The 19,474-nt window shown below is 39.2% G+C and overlaps 1 protein-coding gene across 19 annotated transcripts in view; it reads right to left on the minus strand.

Annotated features, from left to right (window-relative positions):
* Positions 1–19,474, minus strand: part of Ank3 (ankyrin 3, node of Ranvier (ankyrin G)) — a 329,054-nt gene that overhangs the window by 43,726 nt on the left and 265,854 nt on the right. For all 19 annotated transcript variants that reach the window (XM_013514813.1, XM_013514811.1, XM_013514810.1 and 16 more), the window contains 7 exons: positions 8,942–9,153; positions 7,466–7,673; positions 6,064–6,160; positions 5,391–5,619; positions 4,659–4,784; positions 3,790–3,912; positions 2,174–2,255 (listed from right to left, as the gene is read on the minus strand). In XM_013514813.1, coding sequence (XP_013370267.1) covers positions 2,174–2,255; positions 3,790–3,912; positions 4,659–4,784; positions 5,391–5,619; positions 6,064–6,160; positions 7,466–7,673; positions 8,942–9,153 — 1,077 coding nt within the window. The remainder of the gene's footprint in view (positions 1–2,173; positions 2,256–3,789; positions 3,913–4,658; positions 4,785–5,390; positions 5,620–6,063; positions 6,161–7,465; positions 7,674–8,941; positions 9,154–19,474) is intronic.

Below are 19,474 nucleotides of genomic sequence, written 5' to 3' on the forward strand. Positions count from 1 at the left end.
GAACTAAGGAAAAACTCATCTATTCATTAACCCCTCCTACCCGTAATTCTCAGTATTGCTTAACTCTTTGGGGAAATGCTACATTACAAATGGATGATTTGGGGAGTCCTTGGTTTCAATCCTTTGGTTTTAGTCCATATTTTCAAACAATTTGTAGTGTTCCCGGGGCCTCAAGCATAAAAGGCAAGCACTCTACCACTGAGCTGGATCACCAGCCCCTTTTTATTTTTATGACACAGGATCTCACCAAATCATCCAGGCTGGTCTTAAACTTGCAATCCTCCTGCCTCAGCCTTCTGAGTAGCTGGGATTACAAGTGTGTGCCACTGCACCTGGTAGAATTTTATAGCTATCAGAAACTGGAGAAGCATATCTTCTTTGCCATTAAACACTGGCTCCATTAGGCAAAGAAGTCTTTTGAACCATGTCTATGGTTTTATACTTCGCAAGGAACAGCCAACTTACCAATCATTCATACATCTATGTTTTAATGACCCCCATTTTGTGATGCACTACCCCAAAGCAAATTCTGGATGTTAAGTAAACTATATCAGTAGCTTTTTGGGCGGGCACAGGGGCAGGTTGATGAGGGAAAACTGCCTTTCACTTGGAGTTCTAACACCAATTTAGAGGCCATGACATCATCTCAACTTTATTTTAGTTCCTTTTTATTCCTTCCCATTCCTGTTTATCACCTTTTTCTGTGCCCTTTTATAAAACAGAGCAAACTACCCTCTTCTTTTGATTAAAAGACAAGCCCATGTACCTAACTTAAGCTACCTGCAAAGAGGCAATAATTTCGTAAGTGGAAAAAATTCATCAGCACATGTGAGATCTTCTGAGTCAGGTATCCCCCAAACACACACCTTAGGTTCCAGAGTAAGACAGAAACTTCCCTGCCCTAAGTGCCTCTGGCATAAAGTGGCTTGCCCATCCAGCCTGTCCAAAGCTTAAGGCTACTGGCTGGGAGCAGGGGTGGGCTGGGGATAATAGGAGTCAACCTCAGTCCTTAGGTTTCTGAAAGGATTCAGACATCTCTGCTGAAGGAGAAAATTCAGACTGGAGGAAACATTCATGAGTGTGGTAGGGTTTCATTTATCTTTACCTCCCGTTTGTTATCTGAATATAAAAGCTTTCTGAACAGTTAAGGAACTAGACTGTAGAAGATTACGCTAAGGATGTCTGTACCTAAGCCGTGAAGTGGTTTCTTCCTACATATTTTGTATGCTAGACTGGTTCACAGGGAAAAGAATTAAAGGATGGGGAAAAAATGAAAATTGTGGGCCCTTATGGTAAATTTCTGAACCTTCCTGGACTCAAGTTAAATATGAGGCAATGGGAAACAGCCAGGAATGACTCATGAGAGGCAGTTTGTGTCTAAATCTTCAAAACGAAGCCCTCGGATGCTCAAAGTGTCACCAATCCGCATCCACCAGAGATGGTTCTGGCCTCTGTGCTCAGTTGCCTTGGTGGAGGGCATTAGAGCGAAGGCTGCAGTGAGCACCAGACGTGACAACTGCGAAGCGTGAAGGGCGGGGGCAGAACCACAAAAGGAGTATGACTGAATGAACCGACACCTCACTCGGAAGCCAGTAAACAATGAACCGAAACAAACCTCGAGAAAAAAGGATTGAACCAGTCTGGTAAAGACAAGCCTTAGAACTAATATTTTAATAGAGGACAGACAGAAGACATAAATCAGTCAATAAAGTGCTACCTGCTCCTGTAGGAAGGTAAGAATATAAAATTCTTGCAGAGTTAGAAGAAAAGGAACTGGGATGAGTACAAAAATCTATATGAAGATAAGTGAGATGACATTCAAAGTAACTTTACTATCCTTTCTACTACCCTCAATATACAGGAGTAAATACTTTTTTCTTCTGAGCACAGATTTAAAGCAGCATTCCCATTTACCCCTGAGCATAGTTAACAATCATCAAGTCAAATGAATGGCTTTAAAACCCGAAACTGCTGAAGCTGTGACCTAAGGCTATTTATACCTTGTATCTTCAACTACACCAGGTATTACCTAAATTTTACCATAGGGTTTTTCTGTAATATTTTTTCTTAAATTATTGAGGTTCCACATGACACTAAAATTTAGTTTGTATAGAAAAAATGTCTCTTCTTAAAAAAATTCCACACAGATTAGTAAACGTGTTAGCAAACTCACTCATTCCAGGCTCAGTCAAGTAGCTGTAGCGCTTACGTAAAGCTAAAGATGCAAAGCTCTGTCGTTTATCTGCTTTCTCAGTCTGAAAAAGAAAAAAAATAGACTCTTTCCAACTTCTCTGTGATGTCTTCACAATTTTGATAACGTTTTGTAGGATGGCATGTTGGGTATCTTGTTTATTCTCATTTTTCTTCTTTAACATTTTCCTCTTGAAAAAAGTTATATTCCTACTGGGATTCTACAACCCTCCCCCCCACCAATATCTCAACCAAATAACCATGATTTAGCAAAACACAGGTGACTACAGGGAACTACAGATAAAAGACGGGCATCACAGAGACTTCTGGTACTGAGCGGTAAGTTTTCCCAAAGTCGTTCCTACTGAAAGCACATATATCACAAAGTACACTCACTACGTGAGTACATTCAAGAAAAAAGGCACACACAGTCTACTCTTCCAATTACCAGCGTGGTTTCTATACGTTAATAAGCATAAAGTATACAAGAAGAGATTAAAAACAGGGGAATGGTTTGACTAGCGGTAACATGACTGAGTCCTAAGGCTACTGTCTCTGTCGCTGATTTGTGAGGTTTTTAAATCCAACTAGTGTATATCTTGGAGGAATATTAGGAGATAACTCAGGCAAAATTCTTTTAAAACTTAACTGAACAATCTGACTCTTTAAAAATGGTCAAGATAAATTTCTTTAGCTAAGATAGCAAATATCTATCAACAACAGCTGGCGAGGAAATGTAAAACATAAGCTGATTACACAGTAAAATTTCATACATTAATCAGGATCTTGATTTAAAAGTTATAACACAGTATGTAATAGGATGGTAGTGGATAATAAAATATGCAGGTGAAACTGAAAAAAAAATTATACATGCCAGTCTATCATATTTAAAAATGTTTAAATAGCTTTCGCTTTTCTTTTAAAATCATTAGCTGGATCATAGTTTTGTGGACTACACTGACATACTCTTAGGTAGATGTGGGGAAAGTAAACTAATAAAGAAAAATATATGCTCTTTGCCTCACCTAAGCTGAGACCTACAGAAAACATGACATGTATTTCCCACATTTCAGCCCTCTTCTATACATTTTCAATATCTGTTCTACTTCTGATAGAATAAAAGCAGAAGTGTTTATATTACCTCATCATCTTGATCTGACTCTGTCTCCTTTTGGTCCCAAGATGCATTGCAGAGACAAGGAATATTATAATGGACAGCAGGGAAAAGAATATCAGGATATGAAAAAGACTGAGTAGGGAGCACAAAATGCAAGCTGGTTTAGAAAGCAAAGCAAATCAAAAGCCAACACAAAAATACCAAGAACTGTACATCCACAGCAAATTAATGTGTGATGCTACTGGAAAGCATAAAAAATCTATGAACTAGCAGCAGAAGCAATAAACAGAGGACTCTGTCATACAAACTATAAGAATTTGACACCACAGTAACAAGACTTAGTCAATCTACACAAGGAGACTAATAAAATTTGAGTTTCGAGAGCTTTAATTCTATTACAAAGCATTCCTTCATTGCACACCATGGGCCCACTTCTTCAAGACCAGGGAAAGGAGTCAAAATGAACCAGTGTTAAAAGATACCTTTTTATGTGCTGGCAGAGTAATATTTAAGTTGCAAACAGCCGTTTGAGGCAGTCCTTTCGTTGTCTTTGGTTCTTTCAGAAAAGACAGACGACCACACGGCTCTTGGCTGGTGTCTCTAATCTAGAAGAATTTAGGTAGTTGACAGTTACAGAAAAAGACTTTTCTGAGGATTCCTGTCTGTGTTAAGAGTAAAACATGTTTGTTCTATGAAGCCCAATTATAGATAGGAAAGATACAAGGAAAAGATGATGACAGTTACAGGTCAACCAGGGTGGTCACAGCTGAACAAGGCAAGATGTAGGGGTCCAGTTCTGAGCTTAAACAACAGGATTGTTGGGTCTGCTTGTCTTATCCTGGTAAGTCATAGTGGAGTCTGGGTATATGGGTTTTCTTCCTGCCTAATAATTTCTTTCTCTCAAAGCTTCAATTTTTGTAACATAAAACAATAGCAGCAGACAAAAATAATAATGAAACAACTAGCCTGACTTCTGTTGTTGAAGGAGGAAGAGGGTCTCTCAAGAATGTCTGTGGCCTTCCTCAGAAACGGAAATGAAACTTGACTACTGAATCTGGATTTCATCCATTTTTTTGTTTACTGAACATTAACCAGATATGGTGAATTTACTCTTGATTGTTTGGTTTTACAAACAATTCCTTAAGAATAAATGACTCACACATTTTTTAAAAGGTAAAAACCACTTTTACTAATTAGAAAGCTTGACTGAATCTGATCTTGTTCTTAGGCTTTCAGGTTTGGTGGGAAATTTCGAGCTAAATCATTAAAACGTTTTCTTTTAATTCTCAAAGACCTTTGTTTTTACTTACTTATTTTTTTAAATTCACAGTCTCTGTCAAAGATGATTTACCTTGATGGAAAATGGCAGTCTATTTTCTTTAAAAGCATAAAAGTTAAAAACAAGCTGCTGTCCTCCTTTGGTAAGTGGGGCCAGATTTCCATAACAATCAACATAAATAGGTTTTCCTTCCAGAACCTTTAGAGTAAAAGAAATGCATAATTTAGTACTAATTTGAATTAGAAGAACTTTGAAATTTTAAGTCAGCTAATATTAAAAGACAAGTTGTCATATTTGCCTCCTTATTAGGACATTACTTCCATGATATTATCTGCCATAAAAACCATTCTGTAGAGCTACAGTCCAACAGTTGTGGCTAGAAACCATCACACTGTATGTGTAAAATACAATTACATATTTCTGTTCTGGCACTTTCAAACATGTGTGAGAAAGTGCCTGATGTCATCACTTATTCTTACAGACTTTGAGAAATTTTTTTTAGCTGTGATACAGATATGATCACTGGGTATGAAAAAGGAAAATGATAGTAATGAGTGTCCATGGTGACAATGAAAATAAAACAATCCAAGTAGCCATAACTTAGATTCCCTTGCGCTACATTTTCACCAACAAAAACAATCTCAAAGACGTTTAAAATAACTTGGGAATGAATCTACATCAATTTTTAAATCAAAAGTAAAATAAGTGGTGTACTGAATACGTAGTGACTGCCATCATGGCCTCAGGAGAGAATGCATATCTGGAGAGGGCCATTAGATGGAGCTGTTTTTGTGGACAAGGTACCTCAATATCTTTGCTTCTTGCAACTTCCTCAAAATTCTCTTGTTGCTCTAAAGTTTTGTCAACTTTGTCATCTGTCATGCAGAAACATCGCAGGGAAGATTCCACGGGATCATTCATTTTGGCAAACACAACAAACTTGGCCATATATGGAACACATATCAATTCTCTGTACAGTTGTGTGGCTAACCCAACAGTTTCTAAAACTTGATGGCAGTCTGCAAGCCAAAATCTGAGACAACAAAACGGAAGTATGAGATATGATTCAAAAGCTACATCTTCTTTTTTAAATCCCTCGTTAATTTAAAAAAACAGGAGCTAGGGGTATAGCTCAGTGGCAGAACACATGCTTAGCATATGCATATGTCCTGAGTTTGATCCCCAGCACCAAAATAAACAACAACAAAATGCATATAAAGGAATTAAACTAAAATACTATTAACTTGTTTATTTAAACAGCAAAGACATTTACCCTCTTCATGCACAGAATACTTGTATGTAGTATTTGATAATATTTTTGCAAGTAAATAATACGTATTCTCTCTCTCCTTTGCCACAAAATGGAAAAGAAATACTATACAAATAACAGTGCTATACAGCACAACAGTTTTTACTTCCCAAAAGATAATAAAACAAACCAATCCCTTAGGGCCTCTCGGAATCTGTGCTTTCATACCTGGCTGAAACGTTGGTTGTGAAAGAGACACAATCCTTTATAAATGTCAAAGGTGTTGTTCCTGTGATGTCTTCCCACTGAGCAGGCGAGGTGCCCCCTGGAGAAGAGGAGCAGATAATGTTGATTTTATTACATTTTATTTGTGAGACGTTCAATGTAAATATTTTATTATTATCCTGCTCTGCTCCCTGCATCGCCAGTACCTGGCAAAACTTTAAACACTTTTTCAGTTGAGTGGTATGTACTAAAGGTCGATTTCTTCTCTCCTCTCTTTTTATACTTTTACCAGCTGATCATGCTCTCTTTGTAAATTATTATTAACTTTGCTGTTTTTTTGAGATGGGGTCTTACTACATCCCCTGGGCAAACTCCTAGGCTCAAGTGATTCTCCTCCTTTGGCCTCCTAAGTACCTGCAACTACAAGTGTACAGCACCATACCCAGCTCCCGATTATTAATTTTCTTGGCTATTTATCTGAGTAATAATGATGGTTTAAATGTGGGACAACAAAAATTTACAAGTATATTTTCTTCAGTCTATCAGTATAATGATTTGTAGTTCCATAGAGACAAAGTAAGCCTCTTAAAAAAAAAAGAATTATCAAGAATGTTCATGAAGGAACTCTTTTTTTGAAAGACAGGGTCTTACTATTAGTTCAGGCTGGCCTCGAACTTCTGGTAATCCTCCTGCCTCAGCCTCCCACATGCTGGGATTACAGGTTTGTGCTACAAGTCCAGCCAGGAAGGAACTCACTCTATGCCTGGCTGAACTATTTACTTTTCTGGGGAAAAAGGTGGAATCTACCATTAAAATTACTCCTCAAAAAATAAAACAAAGCCTACCCTCAATGATTTTGGACATTAGTTAAAAATCAGATCAAGATAATCAAAGGATGAATTGGAGTCTGGATTCTGGGTCCTTGTGATCTCCCAAGCCCGGGATGTTTAGCTTATTGGCTTGCACTAGTGAGTGAGAACAATCACAGCTCAACATTTCCCTACTACTGGTGCTCTGTGGTAGCTCTACTTTCCCCACAGTCCATCCAAGTTTCTGGTAGTCTGAAGGGTACTGCTAGTTTCACTGCTTGTGTCTAGATTACTGAGAAACTTCCCAACTGCTCCAGTGGATTAATTAATCCCTCAACAATCCTAAAGAGACTCTATCACTGATACTAAACTTTGTAGCAGGAAGAGGATAGGCTTAAATGTTAAATGAGTCAAGAGTCCACCATCTTAAAAAAAATTATTCTGAGAATAAAGAAAATTATTCTGAGAATAAAGAGGATTAGGTGATAGAAAAGAATAAATACTTTATTCTTTATATCCTACACTTATACTGTTGGCATGTCCCTGCACAGAATCACTGGAAATCAACAGGAAGTACAGCAGCAGCTGAACCCCACCTGTAATGCTGCAGAGTAGACGTAGATTGGGCGTCGTGTCCCCCTGGTATCCATTGGATACACCTTCTCCGGAGGGCGGGGGCACAGGAATGGTCATCGTGATTGGTTTATGGAATTTCCTCCTCCTTGGCTCCACAGTGACAATTGGGCTAAACGTTGCTTTGTTTCCAAGGATCTTTTTTACAATTTCATCTGGAACAGGTTGGGCCTAAAGAAAGCAGAAGGACCTTAAATGAAACTAGACTTTTTATTTTCCAACAGAAAATTGACTTTTCACATGCGAAAGTCAACAGTCTGACCCACCACAACAACGGTAAATGCTTTTCTGCTTTATCTTTTCTATTTCAGGAAGGCACGAAAAAACAAAAGCAAAGGCGCTACCCCAAGGCAGGAACAAGTCGGCCTAGGTCCTTAGCAGAACAGAGATGGGACTGGTTTGCATGGAGAGCAGGCAGCCAAGTCTCAGAGCAGAGAAGCTTCCCAGACTAATCCAAAGTCAAGCACAGCAAATATTTAGTTCAGTGTACTTTAAGCTTGTGCAGGACATTCCATAAAACCTCACAAAGTCAACTTGTACCTATGCAAAAGTTGAGGCTTACAGAGGTGGAACAAAAAGGGCATCCAGCATTTCAAAGGGTTGGAATTCTAGTGCATGAGCCTAACTTATTCCTTTTCATTTCTTTCCTATTTGGTAAAATAATTCAACATGAGAGACAGGGGCAGGGCACTTCGCACCACCAAAAGGTATAGTGGTCTCCGGCTCTGGGTGTTTGCTAAAGGTTCTCCAGGGTTTAGCATGCGGGCTTGAGAAGAATCTAACCACTCCCTGGAGTGTGAGATTTCAGCCTCAAAAAAACAGCATGAACTTCCAGCTAAACTATTAATTACTACATTAATTAATACCACGAGTTGAGTTATTTGCAGTTCATTTTCCTTATTCAATAAGGAAGATAAAGAACTAGCTAAGGTCTAAACTAAAATGAACAAACATAAAGATCATTCTTGCCAAGATTTTCAGTCAGCTTTCTAAACCAAAACAAGTTTCAACTGGTTTGGATGAAACCCGGTATTTAGGGTTTACTTAAATCCCAACAGTAATGCTGTGAGCTTCACAGCATTGTACTTTGCAGTACAATGACTGATTTCTATGATGCTGCATATTATAAACCAAGTTTCAGGAAGCTGCTCTATGCATGGAGACTAGTAAGCTATGGGTGAAAACGTTATCCTTCTCAGAAATCTACTGAGACTTTTAAAGGGAAAAACTCCACAATATACAATCTTTTTCAACTGGACACTAACTTTACACGGCATGCTTCTTATTTGAAATAGGTCACTTATTTCAGAATGGCCTAATTAGCAATGTCATTACGGACGAGTTATGATGACAGTTTCCAGAGCAGCACACACTCACAGGCCCTCTGGATGTGCTGAGGAAAACAGCACTTGTGAAAAAGGATGCCTTCTGAGCAATACCTGGAGGCCCACTCGAATTCTCTTGGTTAAAGCACCCTCCGGGAAAGACGCCTGGACCAGGGGCACGGTAGTACTGCTCAGAATTCCACCTTCAGGACCAATCTGGTTGCTTTCCTGCTTAATCCGAGAGACCACTGCAAAGTACTGGGGGAAATCCTTAGTGATAATCCTGCAGATCCGCTTTTTGCCTAACTCTTCTGGGCTATCAAGTTCTGAAAAGACAAAGAAGTGAAAAGGCCATGAGAACATGTATACCCACAGAGTACCTCAAGACAAAGTGAAACGTAATTTTTATTTTTTAATTGACACATAAAAATATAAAAATTGTGTTAAGGGGGTGGTACCATCTCGATTCAGGTATACTTTGTAGTGTCCGGCGCCGTTTTAGTAAGAACTTAGTCGCAAATGAGTCACCTCTCAATGTTTATTATGTACAGCGCTGTTGGATCTGACAAGATCCTCCACCCTCATCTATCCTTCCCTTCTCTCGGTCTGGTGATAAGCGTAAGAATTCTCTAGATCTATGTGGCTTAAGGTTCATCTTTGTATATAGTCTTTCTCGGAGACTATCAAATAACACATTCAAAGTTCGAGGCAGAATACCAATATTTTCCTCTGTACCTTGAAATGTATATGTTTTTCCTGAATTGGTTAGCCCATAAGTAAAAATCAGCCGACTTTGTCCTTTCAAGAGGTCTTTTACTGGCTGCGTAATGCAACCCTGAAAGAATTCCTTCTGTGAAGTTTCTGGGCCAAAAACTTTAGAAAAAGTGAATTTCTGTGCTATCTGTCCAGAGCTTTTCTCACTTAACCGGCCAAGGGTGCTTTGAGGATCTTTCAGCAAAACAGTCTGTGAATCTACAACATGTACACAGCCCTCAGACTCGTGTTCTTTTTCTGCCTGTGTAAAAGGTCTTATTCGAAGACAAACTTGGAGATAACCTTTAGATTCCAAACTGTTTGCCTCAGTGTTTGAAGCAACTAAGGAAAACTCACGAGAAAGATCAAGCTTGATGCCATCAAAATTTATTTCTGAAGGCCTTTCAACTGGGTCAGCACTAAAAACATAGGATGGTCTAGGCACTGCATCTTGATTCAAATTAGATTCCATTCTCTTCACCTACAATACCTTGGGTCAGCAGACACGCAACCAGCGCCACGGTGTTTTCTTTTTCAAATTCAAACTATGGCGGCTAGAGCGCCGCACTGAATTAACTCAGATTAAACACATCTAGATCTCAAATGTTCATCATTACTTTTTGATGAAAACTTTACAAATCATTCTAGTTTTTCGTTTATTTTTTCTTTAGACAGGGTCTCGATATATAGTTCAGGCTGGCCTCAAGTTCGTGATCCTCTTGCTGCAGCCTCTCGTGTAGGATCACCAGCGTGTGCCCAACTTCTGCCCGCTTTCTGCAGTGTGCAGTGTATTAATAGTACCTATAGTCATACTGTGCAATAACACACCAGAACCTCTTGCTCCTACCGCACTATAACTTAGTACCCACCGGCCGATCTCCCTGTCTCTCCCCCTACTTCCCCTGACTCCCGGTAATCACCATTCTACTCTGACCTTCTATGAGATCAACATTTGTAGATCACATTTAGGAGCAAAATCACGTGGTAGGTGTCTTTCTGTGCCTGACTTCTTTCACAATTCTGATGAACAAATTGTTTTAATTTTTTCTTTCTTTATTCCATCCCTAGCTCCCTCCCTTCTTTTTATTGTTCTTTTTTTATGGCACTGGGGATCAAACTCAGGGCCTGGCCCATGCTACATAAGGGCTCTACCGCTGAGCTACACCCCCAGCCCTGACAAATTTACTTCTATTCAGTAGCTGAAACAGACTTTTTTTGTGATAAAAAGAAAATTACAATGATCACCGAAGAATATAGAGCTTTTCAAAAATATTACAATGCTGCCAGGTCTGGTGGTGGAGGCAGGAAGATTGCTGGGAGGTCAAGGCCAGCCTGGGCTATAAAGTGAGTTCAAGGCCAGCCTGAACTGCATAGTGACACTGTGTCTCAAAAAGACAAAAACAAACGAACAAACAAACAAAACCCATGCTATTATAGTACCTACATAAAGTATTTCTACTGAAGAATTAACATCTTCAAAAACTGGCATTTTACCACATACAGATAAATTTCCAGTCCCAAGAAGAGATTCTGTCGATAATAATCTGTCATCAAAGCTGACAGAAGGGGCTGGGGCTTTAGCTCAGTGGCACAGTGCCTGCCTGGCAAGCGCAAGGTCATGAGTTCAATTCCCGGTACCGGAAAAATACAAAAAAAAAAAACAAATAAAAGCTGACAGAAGTAGGTATGAGTCACAAAAAAAGTGGAGCTTCACAAAAAAGTAGTATGTGTAAAAAGCTCTAGAACTTTACTTGAAAAACTCAAATACTTTCAAAATAGGCAAATTATTAATATCATCACCAATTTCCGTCTGCCCTCTGACAGGCATCAAATTCAAGCCATCCACAAATGAGCGCACCTCTTTCCTTTCTGTCCACTTTCAGGCCTGCTTCTTTCTCTGTAGTCCTAACTCCAGGCAGGAACTCAGTTTCCCCACTCACTCACTCTCCTGCACACTGCATGTCTAACGGTCCAAGTCCAGTGGCTTCTGTCTTGGAAATGGCGCCCTCTGGCCACCTGCTTCTTGGCCTGGTTTCAGCCTCCTTGAGTTCCAGTGGACGTCACTTCCTAGCCAACTATCTCTTTCTTTATTCACCTGCCCAAACTTTAGTCCATCCCCCTATTACTGCATACAGAGGGGTTTTCTTTAAAGTCTAATGTTATGCAGAATTCCGTTACATTTAGCTGGAATAAATGAATGTAATAAAGCAAAGTCACTCATTTAAATTTCAAATCAGAGTGGGAAAATGGTTTCTTTAAAAGGTGGGCTTCTGAATCATAGTCCATTCCACTATGTGGTGTTTGGTCAGTAAGGAGCTAGAAGCCTAGGGGAGAGAGCCTCCCAGCAGGACTAGAGGACCAGGGGTGGGAAGACCTCCCGAGGGGCACGTGCTCAGATAGCAAAACATTGCCAGCTAGCATCCTTGGCTTCTCTTTTTGTCTTTGTCAGGGGGTCTCAGCAATTTACAGAGCGTCCGTCCCATCCTCCCACTGGTCCTCCTTTCTGCTTCTAAACACCATTTGTGTGACACTAATTCTTAAGAGAGATACGATTGGCATGTTTATAATCCAACCTGACACTTTCAGATGACTGACATGTAAAAATGTGGAAAAGATTAAGAACAAAACAAATTCATCTACACCTCCAGGCAATTCAGTTGACCTTTACATGTAAAGGTGGAATTCCAAACACACGAACATATTCAGCTACATGACAGAAAGTAAACCTATGCATATAGTATTTTACAAAAAGGTTTTTTTAAAAAAATAAATGCCTACACAGTAAAAATAAATGATGATGTTGATATAATTGCAAATTTATTTGGAAAAAGAAAGCTAAATCATGGCTGGGAATTTAATTCAGTGGCACAGCGCCTGCCTGGCAAGCACAAGGTTGTGAGTTCGATTCCTGGTTCTGGAGGAAAAACAAACAAAAAACAGAAAAAAAAAAGAAAGCTAAATGATTACATCATATATATTTTTCACTGTTTTTAAAAATTAATACTACCCTCAAAATTCAGAAAAAATGCTTTAGTTAGCCTTAGTTAGAAGAAACATTTCCATACAAAACTGGAAACCTAGAAGCTCAAAAGGCAGTTTTATCTATGTACAAATGTGTACCTATCACTCGTGAGGCCTGTGGTTAGTGTGTACTGAAAACTTATACTAAATAAAAAATAATATAAAGCTTTCCATGACAAAAATAGTAAATTTGAAAGACAAAAAGTAGACTCTAGGAAGAGTTAATAGCCACATCTGACAGGGTTTTAGTATGCTCAACACCAAAGGTAGCTATAAATTATTTAGAAGACGAGACACAACAGCAAAATGTTACAAACAGGCAATTCACAGAAGCAGAAAAATAGTCAAAAAGCACATGTTAAAATGTTCAAATTCAATAATAATAAACAAACTAATTTCCCTCCACACCCACCTCTTTAATTATCGCCCATGGACTTACACAGCTGGGGCTATTTTACTTATTAACAAAATAAACGGAAAATTCTCAAACTTCAGGGGGTGAGGGTAGATTTTGTTTTCAGTGTTTGCTAGTCACACAAGCTTCTGTCCACACCTCTGACACACCGAGCATATCTCTTCCTGTCCCTTTACTGTGACATTTCTGCCTCCCTTCCCAAATACTTGGGCTCATTCTGGAATGATCCTGGCTCGTTCCAAATAAAAATGTGTACAATGGCAAATGGATGATTAGATAACTGGATCAATGGCGTCCTCTCTGCTTAGAGATCAGCATTGAGCACTGACATAGGAGGGTCGCATTAATTGTCAAGTAGTAGAGAAACAGGACTCGGCCCAAATTAGAAGTGGAACTGGAATTACGCTCCTCTTTGTTTCCCACAGAATCTTCTTCCCCTCTGCAAACTTAAACACGAGTGAGGTCCCAGGGCAGGAAAATGAAGCAAAAGTGAAGAATTACAAAATGGCCAGTACAGAAAAACAAGAAAGAATCCGACTGCTCAGAAGAGTACTGTATTCTGGGGGTACTTTACCTGTTCACTGATAGGAAAAACAAGTTTTCCACATGTAACAAACAAATGTCCCGCCCCAGCGCTGATAGTCCCTGCTGCACCGGAGAAAGTCTGATCGTCTGTACCGCATGTGAGCATAGCTAAGCAGGCATTTCCTCCTTCAGCCACACAGTTGCCATTATGATCCCCTTCACAATGGCCCAGAGCTCCACGACAAGCAACTTCGGAAGGCTGCCATGAAATCGCGTCCTTCGAGCAAGACAGATTTCCTGACTCTGCTTGCAACAAGCTGTGCGTCCAGCAGTGTGTGACTTGCAGATTGGTCTGGACCCACCGAGGAAGAGAGGCACCTCTTGGGGAACTAGCAGTATTGTGTACTTCTTGGTTGTTTGTGTGCATGCGGTGGGTATGTGTGTACACGTTTGTGAGGCGGTAATACAGACATAGTTGTTTCACCCCAGAAAACTGAAACAGAAGTGGACAGGAAGAAGAACTGCTGCTCTGTGTGACAGAGGCAGCCCTTGCACTAGTATAGCACACTACAGTAGTATAGTACACTACAGTAGTATAGCACACTACAGTAGTATAGTACACTACAGTAGTATAGCACACTACAGTAGTATAGTACACTACAGTAGTATAGTACACTACAGTAGTATAGTATACTATAGTAGTATAGTACACTACAGTACTTCCAAACTTACACTACACTCAACTCTGAAGTGCGGACGTACATTTCAGATGCAGGTGAATGAAAATGTAGAACCTGGTTTCTATCCACATCAACAGAAAAGCTGCCAGGAGAAGTTATCAGTGCCGTCCACTCTCAACTTCTAGGACAACGCCCAGGATTGTCTATGGATTTAGGGTGTCCCCCACAGTACTCATTCTATTTTCATTAGCAATTTGTTTCACCATTGAAGCTTACAGGGTAATTGACTTTTACTGTACGTATTAACAGGTATTTTGAAGCTAAGCCTCAACTTAAAGAAACAGCTAACGGGGTAACAGCGACAGGCAAGTGGGGGTAACCAGGGCCTGCATGCAGTGCCCTTTACAGAGAACAACACACTGCTTTCGTAAACACTGAGATTCCCAGGCCTCAGCATGGTGAAACCAAGGAACAGTATCTCCCCAAGTTCCCTAAACCACACTGGTTCCTGTATATCTGTGTACTTAAAATACTTCTAAGTTTTTTTGAGAATCAAAAGTCAAAAGAAATGCAGAAAATACAAAAAAGTATTCCTTAAATATTGGTGGATAAAAAGAGGCATAATCCCTTTAATAGCTGCAGGAAAAGGCCTAAATTCTGGGACATTGGCTAAATAAAAAATACATGTGCAGAGCAGGTAAGTATGAGGAGCTGAGACGAGGAGCTGAGAATCTGTTAGTAAAGTCACTGCAGAATCTTGTAACTTCAAAATCTGCCTGATGATCTTACTGATCAGCAATGGGAAAAGGGTAAGTTACGACCTTCGGACTATGGAATAGAACGCACATTAAAAATAATGAGGTAAGTAGGGCTAATCTAGATTTTAAAGTACAAATCTCAAGACATAAAATGAAAGTCACCAAAAATATGATATCAAAACAACTGACTGATCATCTCTTTACATGCCTTGTGTCTTTACATGTTTGTATAAATCACATCTCTAACGTTTCTATGTATAGCCATATAATTTATATAGAAATAGGTCAGATGGAGAAGGAAGCGGAAAGTTATATCTTATAAAGAATTATATTCATAAATTACTAGATATATAACTCTAATATTGATACAAACAAAATAATAAGACACATATATAGTATTTTACTGTAAATCCAACTCCTGTACCTTTGTTTGTTTCTTGCTTTAAAAAAGAAAACGGAAATACAATAGTAAAATGACCTTAGCTGAACATTTGAAAACTGGTAACTAAAAACCCCAATGGCTAGAGAAGGCTGCAAGAGGGAAGGAAGCCGGGCTCTCAATACTCAGCTACTACGATGCCCTGACTTGTGGCTACAGTACCCACCATTGTGGTCATCTTTCCTTAAGCTTCCAATTCTAAGGAAACTATTAGTGTATATTAAAAATTAGGTTTTCTTGCACAAAATATTAAGTAACTATCATTCAATTACATTAAATTCCGCAATGTTTGGTATTGAGGGTCCAGCAGATGGTAGAGTTCAATTAGTATCCTCTGAACAGAAAAACCGCTTGGGAACGAGTGAGACCCAGACAACTTCTCATGTGAAGGAACAGTATAATTCTTTAAACCTTACTTTAGAATGTATGCAGTTGTATAGAAACTGGTTGTATTTTTAAATAGATTTATTTTTTATAAAAAATCCTACTTTTAAATCTGCAATGAAGTCTACTTCCATGTGTTTATAACTCGTTACTGTTTAATGACTATTCCAATTGAATTAAAAACTCATGAGAACATAAAATTCCTCTGAAGTTCCTCTGCTCTGTGCCGCAAAAATGTAAGAGGTGTACCGCTGAAGTCTCACTTACAAATGGCAATAAACTCTGTTCAGACAATGGCAATAAAGACTGATTATGTAAAAATGAACGACGCCAGAATGTTTTCCAGGATTGATCCCTGTATCACACTGACACCCCCAGAGGCCCCAACTCCTAGTGCGGGGTGCCCCAATGCACCCATATAAGAAGAAACAGCATGTGTCAGTGGCACAGCCTCCCAGGCTTCCTGAGCACAGATTCTGACTTGGTAGGTCTGGTGCGGAGCCTGAAAATCTGTTTTCTTTTTTCACTTATTTCAGCAGATTTGATAGGCACTTTTGGGAAACAAGGTTTAGTAAACTCTCATCCGTACCTGGCCTTAAAAACTCAGAGCCCAAATTTTTAATAAGAATATAACAACCAGCTCTTATGAAAAATAACTTGAGGCTCATTCAATACGAGAAGTGGCTGAAGCAACAAAATATATCCATTACTGCACTTTTAAATGGTTTTGTTTTCAAAGGGATCTATTAAAACACTCCATAGCTACAGAGGAAGGAAGAATGACCTGAACTGCTATAATGTAAACAACGAGACAAACACACAATCAAATCTAAGAGCTTCTTACCTTTAAGAGTCATTCAGAATGGCAGAGACTACAAAAGGACCCTGAAATTTCTTCTCCCTACCCCTCTTCTTGTTATAGCATGTGACTAGTAAAAGTTTTACATACACACTCATAAAGAAGACTAAAAGGGAGGGAGAGGAATATACTGAAATAGGTCATTTTGGCAGGGAAAAAAATTAGAATTTTATTTACTGAATATTTACTCTGTGCTGGGTCAATTATTATTTTGCTTACATGGCACTTTCGTCACACAGGGATCCGAAATTCAAAGGGGAAAAGTGGCCTGCCCACACTGACTTAGCTGGTTAGTTGAACAGCCGAGATGAGAACAAAGGTCTTGGAGGGGGGGCAAATGACGTCACAGGCATGGACTTCAAACACTGCTTTGTATCTTTGCAGACTGCCTGGCACAGGGGTGTGGTGGATCAGTGAATGAGCAATGAACAGATCTGCAAATACCTTGGGTGAAAAAGGTGACGTGATCTCTAATTGGCCCAATCTATAAACACAAAGCCCTGCCTTGCTGATTAGGGATAAACTTCTTACGCCTAAGTGACTCGATTTCTTTCCTTATAGCGGGTGAGACAGCATTCCCCGTAACCGAGGCTCATGAAATCCCTTACAAATACAAATGGTCATGGAGATCCTACTACAATGAAGCATAAATAACAGGACTGAAATCGTGTTGCCTCATTCTTACATGCATATGAGGAAATATCTCCCTAACTTGGTAGAATGGAGAAACAACTGTCTTTCGTATATAAATTAGGTCTCTACCTACCTGTGACCTGGTTAGGTCTAAATGTGAGTAGTCCATGGAAGGGATACAAATGACCTCAAGATTGCATATTGAATGGTTTCTACACTTAGGGTTCAAATTCTAGTCAGGTAGATATTCTGCTCAGCTTACTTCTCTAAGAACAGAGAATATGATACCAGGGGGCAGAAAAAATGGGAGTATTGGAACATTAGAATTCAAAAGGCCAATCTAGCTAGCATGCATATATGGAAAATCATTGAAAACAAGAGCCCAGAATTCAAAGGAGGAAGCTTTACAACCAGTGTCCGTGGCCCCTGGGCAAGTTCCTAAACTTCTGAGCCCTGTTTTCCTCATCTATGAGATCAGGATAAGGCGTTTCTTCTGTGGTGGACATAGTAAGTAAATGACACAAAATTCTCGCACCATTCTGTTGATGTATTAACTTACAAAGTTTAAATATTCTCTCCAAGGTCAATAGTATTGGAGACAGGAGACCCAGGGGACCAATCTGTAGTGGGTATGAAGGGAATACACAAGTTGGATTTTTAAAACAATCACATACTCTCTCCTTTGGGTCTTACAAAGTACAGACCTGAATTACAATTTCATTCAATTTTAAAAGAAAAATTTAGCAACTGCAAAAAACTAAAATCAGATAAAATGGGGAAATGAAGAAAAGATAAATTTATTATATTCAACTCTAGCTGAAGACTCTGTGGAACACCTGTAATAGCACCTATATTAGAGTCATTGAAATATTTCAGAAAATGACAGGCACTCATCTCTTTGGAATTAAAAGTTCAGCTTCATCTGAATATGCAACTTTATGACAAGCTCACTGAAAGTGTTACAGTGGGAAAAAAAAGCCTTAAATGATGTAACTTGATCCTTCTTCTTTGGCGTAAACTTAGTAGTATCTTTTCAAAGTTTTTAAAACTCATATAAAATATAATTAGTTTCATGGAACTTTTAAGAGCAGCAGAGAGGCTTCATGCACCTGATACCATGTTAGTAATTCAATCCATATTCTTATTCAATTCCAGCCTATTGTTTATATCTGTTGGGATCAGCCTGTTTTATGTCTTTAACTATTAAGGGTAGAGGCCTTTTTTGTTACTCATATTTACACGAGTTAAGTGTTAATGATGCAGAATGTCTGGAAATAATGATATATCTGCTTGTTTTGCTTCCAGTTTTAGCAGTAAGTAATTTTGACAACTTTACAGTTTAAAGCTCTTTTAAAACTAATTCTAATCATTATATGTTTATGAGGTATTATAAAAATCAAGGAGATGTGCTTAATTTCTGAACTCTACTTTCATTGAAGTTTACAATTACTTTATATCCTGTGTACAGAATCAATATAACTTCCCCAGAGTCTTCCATTGCATGCTAACCTCTTTTTCCCTTTCTTCTTCTAGAAAGCTGCTTTCTTTCTTGGGTATGGGCCACTGAGTGACTGAGCTCAGGTGTTACAAAAGCGGTGCACATGCCGGAGTAAAAGTCATTAACTTCTCCATTCATTCAAACAATTACAAGAGGTGACAATTCTATGCCGAGCTAGACTGAATACAATGGCCAGGCCATTACATACCTCACAGCCCACCATGGAAGGTGACAAAGATGAAAATTGCACATTACAGAAAAGGTCAGGTATTGTGGACGTGTTTACCAGGTGGCCCTAACAGTCTGGGGGTTAGGAAAGGCTTCCTGAGAGGACAAACGTGGGGGAGAGGGAATCTGGCTGCACTGGAATAACCATTTTAAGGTTGTCCTCCCCGACTGCAGATTAAGAGACATGTAGTCTCTGCATCTGCTTCTCTGAATTTCCCCCCAAATCCCATGCCTGCTTACTTTTCCATGTGTACAAATAAAAATCCAGTTTTCAGGCAACTAACTCCATGATGTCACTCTTCAACCCTTCGTTTAAACTATTACTACTGTATCCAGGGGAAAGAACAATCAGTTAATATAATGCTGTCTCAGGAGGCCAGGAGAAAGTATTCAAGTCCAGGGGCTGGGGATTTAGCTCAGCGGCAAAAAGCGCCTGCCTGGCAAGCGCAAGGTC

This window comes from Chinchilla lanigera, unplaced genomic scaffold (assembly GCF_000276665.1).
Source record: "Chinchilla lanigera isolate Chin_1 unplaced genomic scaffold, ChiLan1.0 scaffold00024, whole genome shotgun sequence".
In the NCBI taxonomy this organism is placed as follows: Eukaryota; Metazoa; Chordata; class Mammalia; order Rodentia; family Chinchillidae; genus Chinchilla; species Chinchilla lanigera.